Source organism: Meriones unguiculatus, chromosome 12 (genome assembly GCF_030254825.1).
Source record: "Meriones unguiculatus strain TT.TT164.6M chromosome 12, Bangor_MerUng_6.1, whole genome shotgun sequence".
NCBI lineage: Eukaryota > Metazoa > Chordata > Mammalia > Rodentia > Muridae > Meriones > Meriones unguiculatus.
The window spans coordinates 562,900-576,228 of NC_083360.1; the positions used below are offsets into that span (position 1 = coordinate 562,900).

The 13,329-nt window shown below is 42.7% G+C and overlaps 1 protein-coding gene across 4 annotated transcripts in view; it reads right to left on the reverse strand.

Moving 5' to 3' along the window:
• The window catches only part of Wdr19 (WD repeat domain 19), a 67,235-nt gene extending 55,871 nt beyond the window's left edge, over nt 1-11,364 (reverse strand). For 3 of the 4 annotated variants that reach the window (XR_009585020.1, XM_060365271.1, XM_021640664.2), the window contains exons 1-5: nt 11,266-11,364; nt 7,729-7,820; nt 7,371-7,436; nt 3,809-3,934; nt 257-372 (exon numbers count right to left, since the gene is read on the reverse strand). Coding sequence is in view for 2 of the 4 variants with exons in the window: in XM_060365271.1 (XP_060221254.1) it covers nt 257-372; nt 3,809-3,934; nt 7,371-7,436; nt 7,729-7,820; nt 11,266-11,271 (406 nt within the window). In the remaining 2 variants the exon portion in view is untranslated. Of the gene's footprint in view, nt 1-256; nt 373-3,808; nt 3,936-7,370; nt 7,437-7,728; nt 7,821-11,265 lie in introns of those variants that run through there. The other variant, XM_060365272.1, reaches the window with a different exon arrangement.
• Between the last annotated feature and the right edge of the window lie 1,965 nt (nt 11,365-13,329).

A 13,329-nucleotide genomic window follows, 5' to 3' on the forward strand; every position in this document is an offset into this window, starting at 1 on the left:
GTGTGAGAGGGAAAAATGAATGCCACTAATGTCCTGATACCCAAAGACACAGGCTGACCCTAACTCAGTCTGTCCTGTGTACATCAAGAAACCTCAGCAAGCAGGAGAGGGATATTCCTGGTCAGCTATTTAAGAGGAACCAGGGAAGCCTTTCTATACAAAATTTCCCTTGCCATCCCTGGGAAATCTGAGGCAATGGAACTGACTCTCAGAAAAGCATCTCAAACATGGAGCAGTGTTTCTAGGCAGAACCTACCAAGAACAGGAATCTTTCGAGATGTCTGATGATTATAAATGAGCAAATTTCCTTTAATGGTCCCAACAGCCAGGAAGCTTCCAACTTTTGACCAAAGAAGGAAAGACATCTGATCCCTGCAACATTAAGATATGTATTTCAGACCGATTTACAATCACAACTTCTTAATAGTCCTCTAAGAAATACTTCATGTATAACTTTAATTTCTGCTTAGAAGCTCAAGTGTAACATTATAGCTTATGGATTTTTAGCTGTAAACCCAGTGCTCAGGAGGCAGAGGCAGGCAGATCTCTGTGCCTTTAAGGCCAGCCGTAGTTACACAGTAAGACCCTGTCTCAGACAAACAAACAAACACCCCACACAGCTTGTAGTTTTACGGTGACAACTACACACGAAGAGAATTTTGGAGGTGACAGAAAGATGGCGTAGGGTTAGGAGCATTGGCTAGACCCAGGTTTGGTTCCAAGTACACACACAGTAGGTCACAACTGTCTCTAACACCAGCTCCAGGGTATTCCATACCCTCTTCTGACCTCTGAAGGCACCAAGGAACACATGTGGTTCAGGCACAGCACTCATGCTGGCAAGCCCTTTCACATGAACTAAATTAAAGGGAAAATTTAAAAGAAAAATTGGAGACAGTGTAAGATCATCTTGGCAGCAGGTAGACTCAAAATACTAACAAACAATGACTGAAGACTTCAATTCAATTGTTACAGAACCTCATGGGGTGATCTGTGTTACAAATGATGGCTTTAATTATAATTATGGCAAAAATTTTAATGGAAACTGTTGGAATAAGGTTCAAGAATGGAAATGAATAAGAATTCTGAACACTTGTGAGAAAAATACAAGAAAACAAGATAAGAGTCTTGGCACATCAGTCTCTTCAGAGCACGGAATTGTTCTTGGCATGCGTTTTCATGCCCTGTCCCTGGTGTAATGGATAAGCTATAGATTACTGGATAATTACTTCAGATTACTCAGCTGGCTATTTCTATTGGTGTCTATGTCTCTATGGAAAAACCTGCTTTTGTCATGTGGGGCTCGAATGGCTGGTGCAGCCTGTCAGCCATGTGCAGCTCGGCCTTGTGACTGTACACTTTATACTCATGTGACTCTACTTAACCCTCAGAGAATAAATTGTCTGATGCTCTGAATAAAGTGGCTATTGCATGAGACTTTGGTCCCCTTCATTTATCAGCTCCCTTCTCCCAGGTTCTGCTGCCTCCAGAGCAATGACATGGAACTTGAGCACTGGTTTTAAGCTAGTTTTTGAGTCTAGCACACATCTTGGTAAAGTCCTCGGTGCAGGAGTGTGAGGGGAGCTCACAGACTCTGGGATAAACTGTGTAAATTGTTGGGCTTGCCTGTAATTCTAGTGCTTGCAAACAGGAATGGGATGCCCTGAACAAGCTGGCTAGACTATCCACATTGGTAAACTCTGGGTTCCGTGACTAAAGTGGAGAGTGATCAAGCAAGACTTGCCATGTCAGCCCTGGATCACCACATGCACACACACCAATGGCACCACACACAAATTCAGGAGGCGAGAGGTGGGGTGGGGGAATGGACAGATGGACAAGTGGCTTCCAATAACAAAGCAAATTAAATTGGAGGAAACAGTGGGAATTCATAACTTTTAAAAGGGTGTATCTTGGCTGAGCATATATTTCAGTGGTAGAGCACTGTGTAGTTGAACAAAGCCCTGGGTCAATTCCTAGCTAAAATAGCAACAAAAAAGGACTTGTGTTTGTTGCTCCACCACTATGAGAGTTGCTAAGAAGCAGGTAGAAAGCACTTTTCCTCAATCAGAACTGAGAGGTGGGGCCATCTAGCTATCTGTAAGGTGGCTACATTTCTGAGCACCACGGATAGATCATGCTTCTATTTTAGAGTTTTTATTACTTCTTTTCTGCAGCCCAGAACAATGAGTTAACAAAAGCTATGGGGGAGGAGACTTTCTCCAGCTAACCTGGAATCTGAGCAGCAAAAACTCTATGTGCAGATGATACAAGCTGAATCTGTGAAAGGTCATATATTATGATGAGGCTTGGGAGTAAAGGGTTAATAAAGCGCATGAGAAGTTAACTTCAGTAACAGGTGAATAAACATTTTGTTAAAAATGTATTGCAGGGGCCAGCCTGCAAATGGCTCAGAGGGTGGACACACCTGCATGCTCGGCCAAAAGACCTCTTAAAAGAAGATATTTCGCTGGGACCAGTAGCACATGCCTGTAATCCGAGCACTCAGGTGACAGAGGCCGGTGGATCTCTGTGAGTACAAGGCTAAAAGCCAGTCCAGGACAGCCAGCGCTACACAGAGAAACCCTGTCTTGAAAAACAGAACAACAATAACCACAAAAAGTAGAAGCTATTTCACAAGTATAATATTCTTATTCTCTTTTTTGTTTTTGTTTTAGACCAAGGTCTCTTTATGTAGTCCTGTCTGTCCTGGAACTCACTATGTAAACCAGGCTGGCCTGAAATTCACAGAGATCTACCTGTTTCTGCCTCCTGAGTGCTGGGATCAAAAGCATGTGCCATCATGCCTGGCCATAACATCTTCTTTTTTTTTTAATTTTTTTTTTAATATTAGTTACAGTTTATTAACTTTGTATCCCAGCTGTATCCCGCTCCCTCATTCCCTCCCAATCCCACCTTCCCTTCCTCATCTCCTCCCTGCTCCTTTCCAAGTCCACTGATAGAGGAGGACCTCCTTCCCTTCCATCTGACCCTGGTTTATCAGGTATCTTCAGGACTGGCTGCAAAGTCCTCCTCTGTGGCCTAGCAGGACTGCTCCTCCCTGGGGGGAGGGAGAGGAGTCAAAGAGCCATTGAGTTCATGTCAGAAATAGTCCCTGTTCCCCTTACTAGGGTACCCACTTGGATACTGAGCTGCCATGGGCTACATCCGAGGAGGGGTTCTAGGTTATATCCATCCATGGTCCTTGGTTGGAGAAACAGTCTCATATGGCCATAACATCTTTCTTCTAATTAACAGAAAGACCATACATATCAACCATAAAAGGAACAGGATTTTCTTTCATAAGAAAATTACTCAAGACAGTCATGGTGTACAGGCTTGTAATCCTAGCACTTAGGAGGTAACAGCAGGAGGAGCAGAGTTCAGAGTCATCCTTAGCTACACAGTGAATTTGAGGTCAGCATGGGTTATATGAGATCTTGTTTCAAAAACTACAACAAAAAAAATTGACAACAACAAAAGAATGCCTCAGTGCATCTCCAAAATCAAAGTAAGAAAGACTATCCACATCAAGATGAAAACAATCACATTTCTCAGTGAAAACTTTAAAAATAACTGGACATTGCTCAATGAAAAAAATTAAAAATAGCTACCAAGTTGGGAAATGCTAATTACACCGAGATGACCAGGGCACACTGTGTGCATCCGGTAAAATGCCGTATTATATCTCAGTAATGAGTACAATTGCTGATGTTAATAAAAACAATACAAAAAAAAAAAAAAAAAACAATCCAAGATGATGAAAGTGCTCAGACCACCACTTAAATAACAACAAAGGTATCCTTACCTCATGCCATTGTCTAGCTGGCTGGTTTTATTGGTGTTGGCATCCCATAGATAAATACAGCTGGACTTCTCAGCAATCACCGCCAGGATATCACCATCTTTATCCCAATCCATGGCAACACAGTTGCTTTTAGAAAAAAGAAAAACATTACCATCCATTTCTCAAAAGTCAGAGAGAAGAAACAAACCCGCCTGTCTATGACTTCTGTTCACAAGACCACTCAGTATCTTTCAATAGGTTATAAATATCCTAAAATGAGGAATTCAATCTGCTGTCCACTGATAATATAACACTATCCTTAATGTTTTGTCTTTGTTTTTGCCTTGAAGGGATAGAGAAATTTTAAGTTCTATTTTCAGCCCCACTTCCATGCACTACATGAAATAAAACTGTATGTAACTGTATGTATCAGGTTTTCCTGAGTCCTATAAAGACTATAAACGAGACTGTGAATGTGCAGCACCGTGGCAGGCTGTCCAACAGATATTTCTTGATTGATGGTGGTCCTAGGGCTTGCATCTGGTGCCTCAATTTTGTCAGCTAAGTGCTCTACTACTAAGCTTTATCCTCAGACCTTTGGATGATTTGTAAGACCAATTCTGTTTTAGTTTTTAAAAGTTATATAAAAAGTAACATACTTCATTATGAAAGATCACATACTGAAAGATTGCTTCATATTTACAAAAAGGGAAAAGCACTATAAGAAATGCAATTCTCTAATAGGTAAAACAAGGTGTATCAAAGTTGGTGTACTGGCTGGTTTTATGCCAACTTGACACAAGCTAGAGTCATCAGAGGAGAGAGGGCCTCCACTGAGAAAAATGTCTCCATAAGAAAAGCTTATAGGATATTTTTAAAATTAGTGATTGATGGGGGAGGGCCCCAGCCATTACAGGTAAGGCCACCCCTAGGTTGATGGTTCTAGGGCCCATAAAAAAGCAGAATGAGCAAGCCACTAAGCAGCACTCCTCCAGGGCCTCTGCATCAGCTCCTGCGTCCAGGTTCTTGACCTATTTGAGTTTCTGTCCCAACTTCCTTCTATATGGCTATGATGTAGATGCACAAGCCAATTAAATCCTTTCCTCTCCAACTTACTTTTTAGTTATGGTGTTCTGTCACAGCAGTAGTAACCCTATCTAAGTCAGCAGGGTAGTGAGGCACTGTGATGACAGACGTGACCATGCTCTTTTGGGGAGGATTGAGGAAGGACTCTGGAACTTTGAGCTGGAAAAGCCATTGAGTGAAAGCTTAGCGAGCTCTTCTGTGGGCATGTGGAAGATGAGACTTTTGAAAGAAATGCAGAGGACTTATGAAATTCCACAGGGACCTTGTGAGTTACTCACACTTTGTGGGGACCAATGCACACTCCGAGTTAAGCTTAGCTTAACTCTACTAAGTTAACTGCGATTAACAAAATACCAGAACCCCTAAAGTGAAACCTTTGCTTTGCTGGGGTAATAGCTGGCTAGCTGGAGCGGAGAAATTAGCAGCGATCAAGAAGAGGCCAGGATCATGGAGATGAAATCTGGAGGTGTTTCCTGTGAGTTATCACACAGAAGCTGTGTTCCAGAGGCAGCCAAGGCTGTACCTAAAGCTGGGGAGCAGAACTCTATAGTGTAAGAGTCACCCAGATGGTACTGGTTTTAAAGGCATGAAGGGGTCATGGAGAACATCTGAGATTTGGCTCTGGGAAAGGCCAGGAAAGGCCAATGGTGAAGGTGCAGCCTCAGTAGCAGTCAAAGGCCCAGGATTGAAGGGGTCCTGAGAAGTTGAGGCTTGGTATCATGAAAAGAACCCAGGAGAGGCTCTTGCTGAAAATACAGCCCAGGTGCAAGCATTTTAGAGATGCCAGTACCATGAGATGACCACCATGGGAAGCAGCAGCAGAGGAGCGGAGCTGGAGCTTGGCAAGATATGCTGTGTGTGCTGCAGGGGGAGGGGCCACAGAAGGAGCCAAGCCCTTCGGAGAAGCCGGGAAGACCATAAACGGATCCCAGACACTGGACACCGAGTCATCTACAGTGGAATTTGGTTTTGCTTTGATTGTGACTTTCCCCTGGTTCTTCCCTCCTAAAGTAAAAAGTAACTTATTTTTGATTTTATAGGAGCCCACAGTTGGGAGACATTAGCTTTTATAAGACTTTGGATTTTTAAAAATGACCGGATATTTTAAAGAGGCTGAACTTTTAAGTGTTTGAATTTTCAAGGGCTGTGGGTCTTTTAAGTTTGTAAAATGTTTTATATTGTGATGTCTGTATTAGTGTGTTACCTTAGGGGTGAACAAGAAGGGAAAAGTTGCGGCTTAACGGGGATGTGTTTGTGTGTCAAGCTGATAAGGGGTCCGTTATGCGGTAGTTTGTCAACCTGACAGCCCACAGCTGTGAGGTGGGAGCCTCAATTGAGAAAATGCCTCCGTTTAATAGCTGTGGGCTACACATAATACATGTGTAGCCTGTACAACAGTTTCTTAACTAAAACAGGTGTTACTGAGATAAGGCAATTAGCTTACCTAATCTACTCAAAGCAGCCTTTTTACTGGGTGCCTTAGTTTAGGCATAATCACTGAGTGACTATTTTAATCTCATTTCTCAAAATACAGAAATCAGAAGCAACAATGAAGCATGTGGGAAATGGTGAAACACTAGCCTCAGAAGGATGGGGCAGAGGGAAAACCCAGGCAAAGAGAAGTTGACAACCTGACTTGGGAAAGTGGTCAACAGGTATGGGAACTATGGAAAGCATGGCCGCACAAGCCCACGAGGTCAGGGGGTCTCCACAGATCAGTCTGCTGAGTCTGTCAGCATGAGGACGATGACCCCAGACCGAAGTGCTCAACCAACACTGAGGGGTTCCAGAATGACTTCCTGAAAGCTGAAGACATCGTTATTCTCTAAGTAACTTTTCTCCAATGATATACTGCAGAGGAAATACCAAAGCAGGTACAGGTTGGGTATTCCTGCTGGGAAAAGTGTGTGTGTGCATGCAGGAAGGCAGGAATTGCAGGTGAGTCACCACTCTCTCCTTGCCCTGGCATTCATGTGTGTTCTCAGGATCTGACCTCTGAACCTCATGTTTGTGTGGCAAGTGCTTTAAGCACTGAACCATCACCCCAGCCTCAAAGAAACCTCCTTCTGGACTCATTTATTATACTGACAAAAAGCTTCCCTGTGAATGTTTATGTATGTAGATATAGACTCTAACTCAAGGGCCATACATGCTTTGCTAACTTTAGCCTAAAGAAAACAATCCTTTTTATGCTAGAGAAAACAAGAGAGGAGATGGTGCTGCTCATTTATTTTTATTTTACGTGCATTTGTGTTTTACCTGTGTGTATGTCTGGGTGAGGGTGTCAGATCTTGGAGTAACAGACAGCTGTGAGCTGCCATGCAGGTGCTGGGAATTGAACCTGAGTCCATTTGGAAGAGCAGTCAGTGCTCTTAACCGCTGAGCCATCTCTTCAGCCCTAATCTGGCTTAAATTTAAGACTGTACCTTTATTTACTTATTTATTTTTATCTTGGAGGCAACAAAACTTGAAGTTTTCAATCCACCCCTGTACTTACCCAAGTAAGTTAATTTCACTTCTTTTCTGGCCATGGCGATCAAAGATTTTAACAATAAAATCAGCTCTGAAAGCAAGTAGAATAAGTTATTTCAAAATTTCTCATATTTATCCATGCATTTAAAAATCAGGCTCCATTTCAGTTGATGTTAATGTCCTTTCATGGTAGTTTTGGATGTGTAGTTTAAAAGTTGTGACCAATCAAAAGGTTCTTTAAACTGTGACGTTAGTGGGGGAGAATATTTCTTTCTACTACACATCTATCACATAAGAATTTACACTGAGGACACAGTATGGGCACAGGTTAGGTGTGGACACACACACACAACCATTATTTAAAACAGTTGCTCTTTTCTTACCCTGTTACTGCAAGGTAGTTTCCTGATGATTTTTGCCAGGCAAATTGTATTGGAGCACCAAGCCAACTCTTTTCTAGCAGGGAGAAAACACGCTGAAAAACAAAACAAAACAAAAAAACAAAAAGACAAGTTTTACCTTTTCAAAACAACTATTTGTTGGTCAGAAAAGATGTCAAAGTTTAATCATGCAGATATGTAGGCTGCAGAATGATGATCTTTGTCCTAGTCAGGGTTTCTATTACTGTGACAAAACATCATGACCCAAAGCAAGCTGGGGAGGAAAAGTTTTACACTTGCAGAACATAGTCCATCACTGGGGGAGTCAGGACAGGAACTCAAGCAGGGCTGGAGCCTGGAGGCAGGAGCTGGTTTTAGAAGCCGTGGAGGGTGCTGCTTACAGGCTTGCTTCCACTTGCTTGCTCAGCCTGCTTTCTGAAAGCAGGACCACCAGCCCAGAGATGGCACCACCCACAGTGGGCTGGGCCCTCCCCCACTGATCATTAATTGAGAAAATGCCTTACAGCTGAATCTCACGGAGGCATTTCCTCACCTGAGGCTCCTTCCTCTCTGATGACTGTTGTGTGTCAAGTTGACACACAAAAGCAGCCAGTACGGTGTTTATTCAAAAAATAAAAACAGTGAGAACCAGGCATGGTGGCATACATCTTTAATCCCTGCACTTGGCAGACAGAGGGGTGAGTGTAAGGCCAGCCTGGTTTACAGTGGGTTGCAGGTCAGCCATCGATACAAAGTGAGACCCTGTCTCAAAACAAACAAATGAAAAGTAATGATACAATGAACAAAACAAAATCAACCAATCAATCAAATACGAGTAGTTGTTGCAGTAGGATGGACTTTGTGATGGTTAGCTTTAATTGTTAAGTTGATACAACCTAGAATCATCTGGGAAAGAGTCTCAATTCGGGACTGTCTACACTGGGTTGGCCTGTCTTAAGTGTACTGATGTGGAGGACCTACCCAACTGTGGGAGGCACCATTCCCTGGGCAGTGTGTCCTGAATTATAGAAAGAAATGAGCTGACAACAAGCAAGAAGGAATGCATGCATTTATTTTTCTGTACTTTTGACTGAGGATGTGATGTGACTATTGCTTTAAGCTCCTGCCATTGTGCCCCCTTGTTTGATGGGCTGACTATACACTCTGGAATTGTAAACTGAAATGAACCTGTCAGCCAATTTTATCACAGCAACAGAATAAAAACAGAACAGACCCCAAGGTAAAAGAGAGATTATCACAGATATTTTTTGTTCTTTTGTTTGTTTTGAGACAAGGTCTCAATATAAATCTTTGGCTGGACAGGAACTTGTTATGTAGAGCAGATTGGCTTCGAACTCATAAAGATCCACCTGCCTCTGCCTTCTGAGTGCTGGTATTAAAGGTGTGGGCTTTTAAATGTCTTCAATTATTGACTTTATAGAAACATGTAACTGCTTTATGCATGCTGAAAAATTTAAACATGAATTTATTGTGACACAGATTTGGGGGATTAAATTTAACAAAATTATTTAAAAATCTTGGATGCTGGGCTGGAAAGATGGTTCAGCAGTTAAGCCCTGCTCTTCCATAGGACCAAGGCTTGGTTCCCAGTACCCACAAGGCAGCTCACAACCATCTGTAACTCCAAGATCTCTGTAACACACATAGACATACATGCAAGCAAAACACCAATGCACATAAAACGAATTATTTTTTAAATACGAGATAATTATGATAGACCGAGGATGTTTATAGTCCCTTTGAAATTACCTTTCTTTATGTCCATTTCTTTCATCATATGCTTACATTTCCATATTGGCCGTCATGTATCACTTGGGAAACCTTTCCATTCATTCAATCCACTGTCTTTATGGGCAATCCAAATTTGCATTTGTTGTAATTATAAAATACATGTCAGATTTTAAAGATTATGAGAAGCACAGATGATGTTATGGGCAATTTTTTTTGTTGGTTTGTTTTGTAGACAGGATCTCTCTATATAGCCCTGGCTGTCCTGGAATTCACTATGTAGATGGGACTAAGCTCAAAATCACAGAGATCCACCTGCCTCTACCTCCAGAGTGCTGGGATTAAAGATGTGGGCTGATTCATTTATACCGATGAATACTGGCTTCATTGACAATTCTTCTGTTGGTTATATGTTGCTATAAATTTTGGAAGATACTTGGCAAAACAAAATTTATTACCACAATTTTATCTGTTTCTTTAACAATTTTACTGTTGCTTTTAAGTTAAAAATTTGAAATTTCATTAACTTAATACTATTTTTATATCAGACTGCTCCAATCTATAATACCTAGGAACATGACCCTAAATGAAAAATATTAGTGTAGATTAAAGAAGACACCCTTATCCAGGTAGATGCTTCTCTACTGTTGCAGAAGATTTGGGTCTGAGTGGCAACACAACTCCTTCAATGCTTTCTGATTGCATTCTGTGCCCTCTCAGCGTCCTGGAATCACAATTTAAATTGCAGGCGTGCTACGATCACAAGCACGCACAGGTTTTGTCTGGCATGAACACACATATACTCAAAGAACATCTTTCTTCTGTAGCTGTGTGACCACATGGTTCTTAAACCTGACTTTATTCTTTTCAAGGCAGATCTGTCTCGGGCTGTGGTCTTACCGGTTTGTTTTCTTCCACAGAGCTTTATAGCTGCTCTAGGTACAACTCATGGCTAAACGTCACAGCTTTCCAACCAGAAAGCCAAAGCTTTGCTTCTTATGTATTAGTTACAGGCATTAAAGCAAGTAACCGTAACGCTCAAGCACAGGATTCTCAACTATAAAGAAAGTATTTACTCCTTTCTGACATAGCACTTTGGACAGTGAGTCACTTTTCTGAAGTGAATAATGCAAAATTATCTGACCAATTCCAATTGACACAATAGCCACCGCGAAACTTTAGGAAAGCTAAAACCATTTTAAAATCAGCTTTTCCCGTTTTCTTTGCCAGAGCAGGGCGGGGTAAATCTCTAAGGTGAATCACAGGAGTGAAGCTGATGGAGCTGTGGAAATCACAACGAACCCAATCATGGAAAACCTGCTTGCAAAGGAAGACGCACACAACTGTGCAGATTTCTCCGTCACGTGTTCTAGCAAACAGGACTCTGCACAATATACGGGTCACGGGCCAAGTAATTCTTGATTTTGTTTTAAATACTTTTTATTCTTTCTAGAGTTCTGGGCCAGTGGCTTGGCTTGCCCGGGACTGAGCCACAAAAAAATGAGGCAGCTCGCGACCCTGGGTCAGTTCGAGCATCCTCAGATCCAGGCTTCTAACTAGGCTTGCGGTTCCAGAGGACACAGGCCGCCGTCCGCGCCTCCTCCCCCAAGCTTCCTTTCCCCTCATCCCTACAGCTCAGCCTCTCCCTCCCGACCCCGGGGCGCATTCCCCAGCTCCTCAGAACTCCCGAGAAGGGACAAGGACAGACTCTTCAGAGCCGCGCTCCGAGAGCTGAGGACCCACAGCGGCGACCGCGTCTTCTCACTCCGCTGGCATTTCTAAGTTATTTACCTTCATTTCAAGGCTCCTGCGGCACCCCGATCTTGTAAGTGCGCAGGCGCACCAGAACTCCCCCTCCCGGCTACCGCGTTCCCGTCACCCGGGAGACCGGGCACACAGCGACCAATCAGCGGTGGCCGGGCGGGGTTTCTCCGAAGCCGTCCTTTGAGGGAGAAGGGCAGGGTGGCCGGAGTCACGTGGTGTGGGCGGAGCTGAGCCCGGGAAGTTAGGTGCCGCGAAAGCGGGTCAACTTCCTGCCCGAGCTCTGATTGGGCGAGGCCGCCCTGGGAGGCGGGCCCTGTGAACAGAGAGGGTCTTGAGCAAATCTGAGAAGCCGCGGTAGCCGAGCGCTGTGGAGGAATTCCAGGAAGAAACAGGGCACTGACGTTGGAGGAGGGAATTGGCTCAGGAGCCAAACGGCGTCTGCAAGCGCTGCACGTAAACGGCCTGGAGAAACTAATGTGTTATTCCCCACCTTTTCTTGCAGGTTTTTTTTTTTGTTGTTGTTCTCTAAAAATGATGAAGCAGGAGAGGTCGTTTCTTTCAAGGTCATGAAGACAGTTTTAGCTAGTGTGGTCGGGGAGGGATAGTTTAAAAAATGAACTCAGCTATAGAATTCGAGTCTGGCGGCCTTTTAAAAAGATTAGGCCCCAAAGGCATTTGGTTGTCTCTCTTTACAGTGTTTCAAAAGTGCCTCTTTTGCTATTTGAAAAATAGAAAAAAAACAGCCCATTTTTGTTTCGCTTTTTGACACCTGACAGGAATCTGATTTACAGAATAAAAAACATTTAAATAAGACAACTACTTATAAATGTAAAATTTGCACTGGAGTTTACAGTTGGTTTTATTCTTGTTTACAGGTTCTTGGTTGAAATCCTGCTTTGTCGAAATCAGTGACAGAAAAATTGAAATTGAATCAATAGTTAATAATGTTCCAAACACAAAGCACAGTCCTGAAGTGTTCGGATGAGTTGCCCTAACACTTAAGGAGGAAGTTTTACAGATTCTCTACAGCCTTTCAGAAAGAAACTGGTGTCAAACCTCCAGACATTGCAACTCCCTCTAACAAAAATAACTCCCCACATCGATATTCCTTGCAGTAATAAATGCAAAATGCGCAGTAAAATATTAGCATATTGAATCTGATAATTGCTAAAAAGAATTGCATACCAAGACTAAGTAAGATCTACCCCATGCAGTCAAGGGTGTTTCTAGGCTTGAAGATAACTGATTTTCTGCATAGTGTTAAGGGGAGCTGCCACCACTTTATAGCCAATTGAAAGTCTTTATTCCAGCCAGCTGGGATTACACTCTGGTATTCTGGAACCCCACTGTAGCAACAGAAGTCCAGAATATAGGGTTTCTGAAGGCAAAAACCAGGTCCCAGCATCTCCTTCTGCAGCTCTGTGTGTGTAAATGGGGGCAGGAGGGAGTAGGGTAGGGGAGCTGAGGGGGGGGGGGGTCATGCAAGCAAGCAGTTTAACAGAAGCTAAGATCATAAGCAGTTAGCTGGAGGGGCCCACTGTTGCAAGCAGGCAGTTTAGCAGAAACTAAGATATAAGATAAGCAGTTAGCTGGAGGGAGGCAGGTGAGCGTCTGCCCAAGCAAGCAGCTTAACAGAAGCTAAGATAAGCTACTTGAGCATGAAAACCTTGGGTTTTCAGAATAGAGCTGGGTAATTTTCTACGGTGATTCTCATCAAAGAGATAAAATTCTAGTGGAGCCTAAAATGGCCTCAGTAGGAATATAAAATGGAGAAACCTCTGCGCTGTCATGCCCTGTCACAATAGCCACAGGCTAAAGAAGAAGAACTACATGGTTTTATCAATAACTATAATAATGAAACATTTGACAAAATTTAATGTAAAATTCTCAAAAAATAACAACAAAAACAAGACATCAAAAACTCAAACAACAACAACAAAAGTAGAAATAGAGGGTGACTTTTCAATTGTAAACAGTAATGCTAAAAAGCCTGTGGCTGTTGTTGTACTTTATGCTAGGAAACTTGAAAGTGTTCCCATTAGGAATAAGGCAAGGATTTCCCCTCTTGTGGTGGGAGTTCTAGTTATTGCA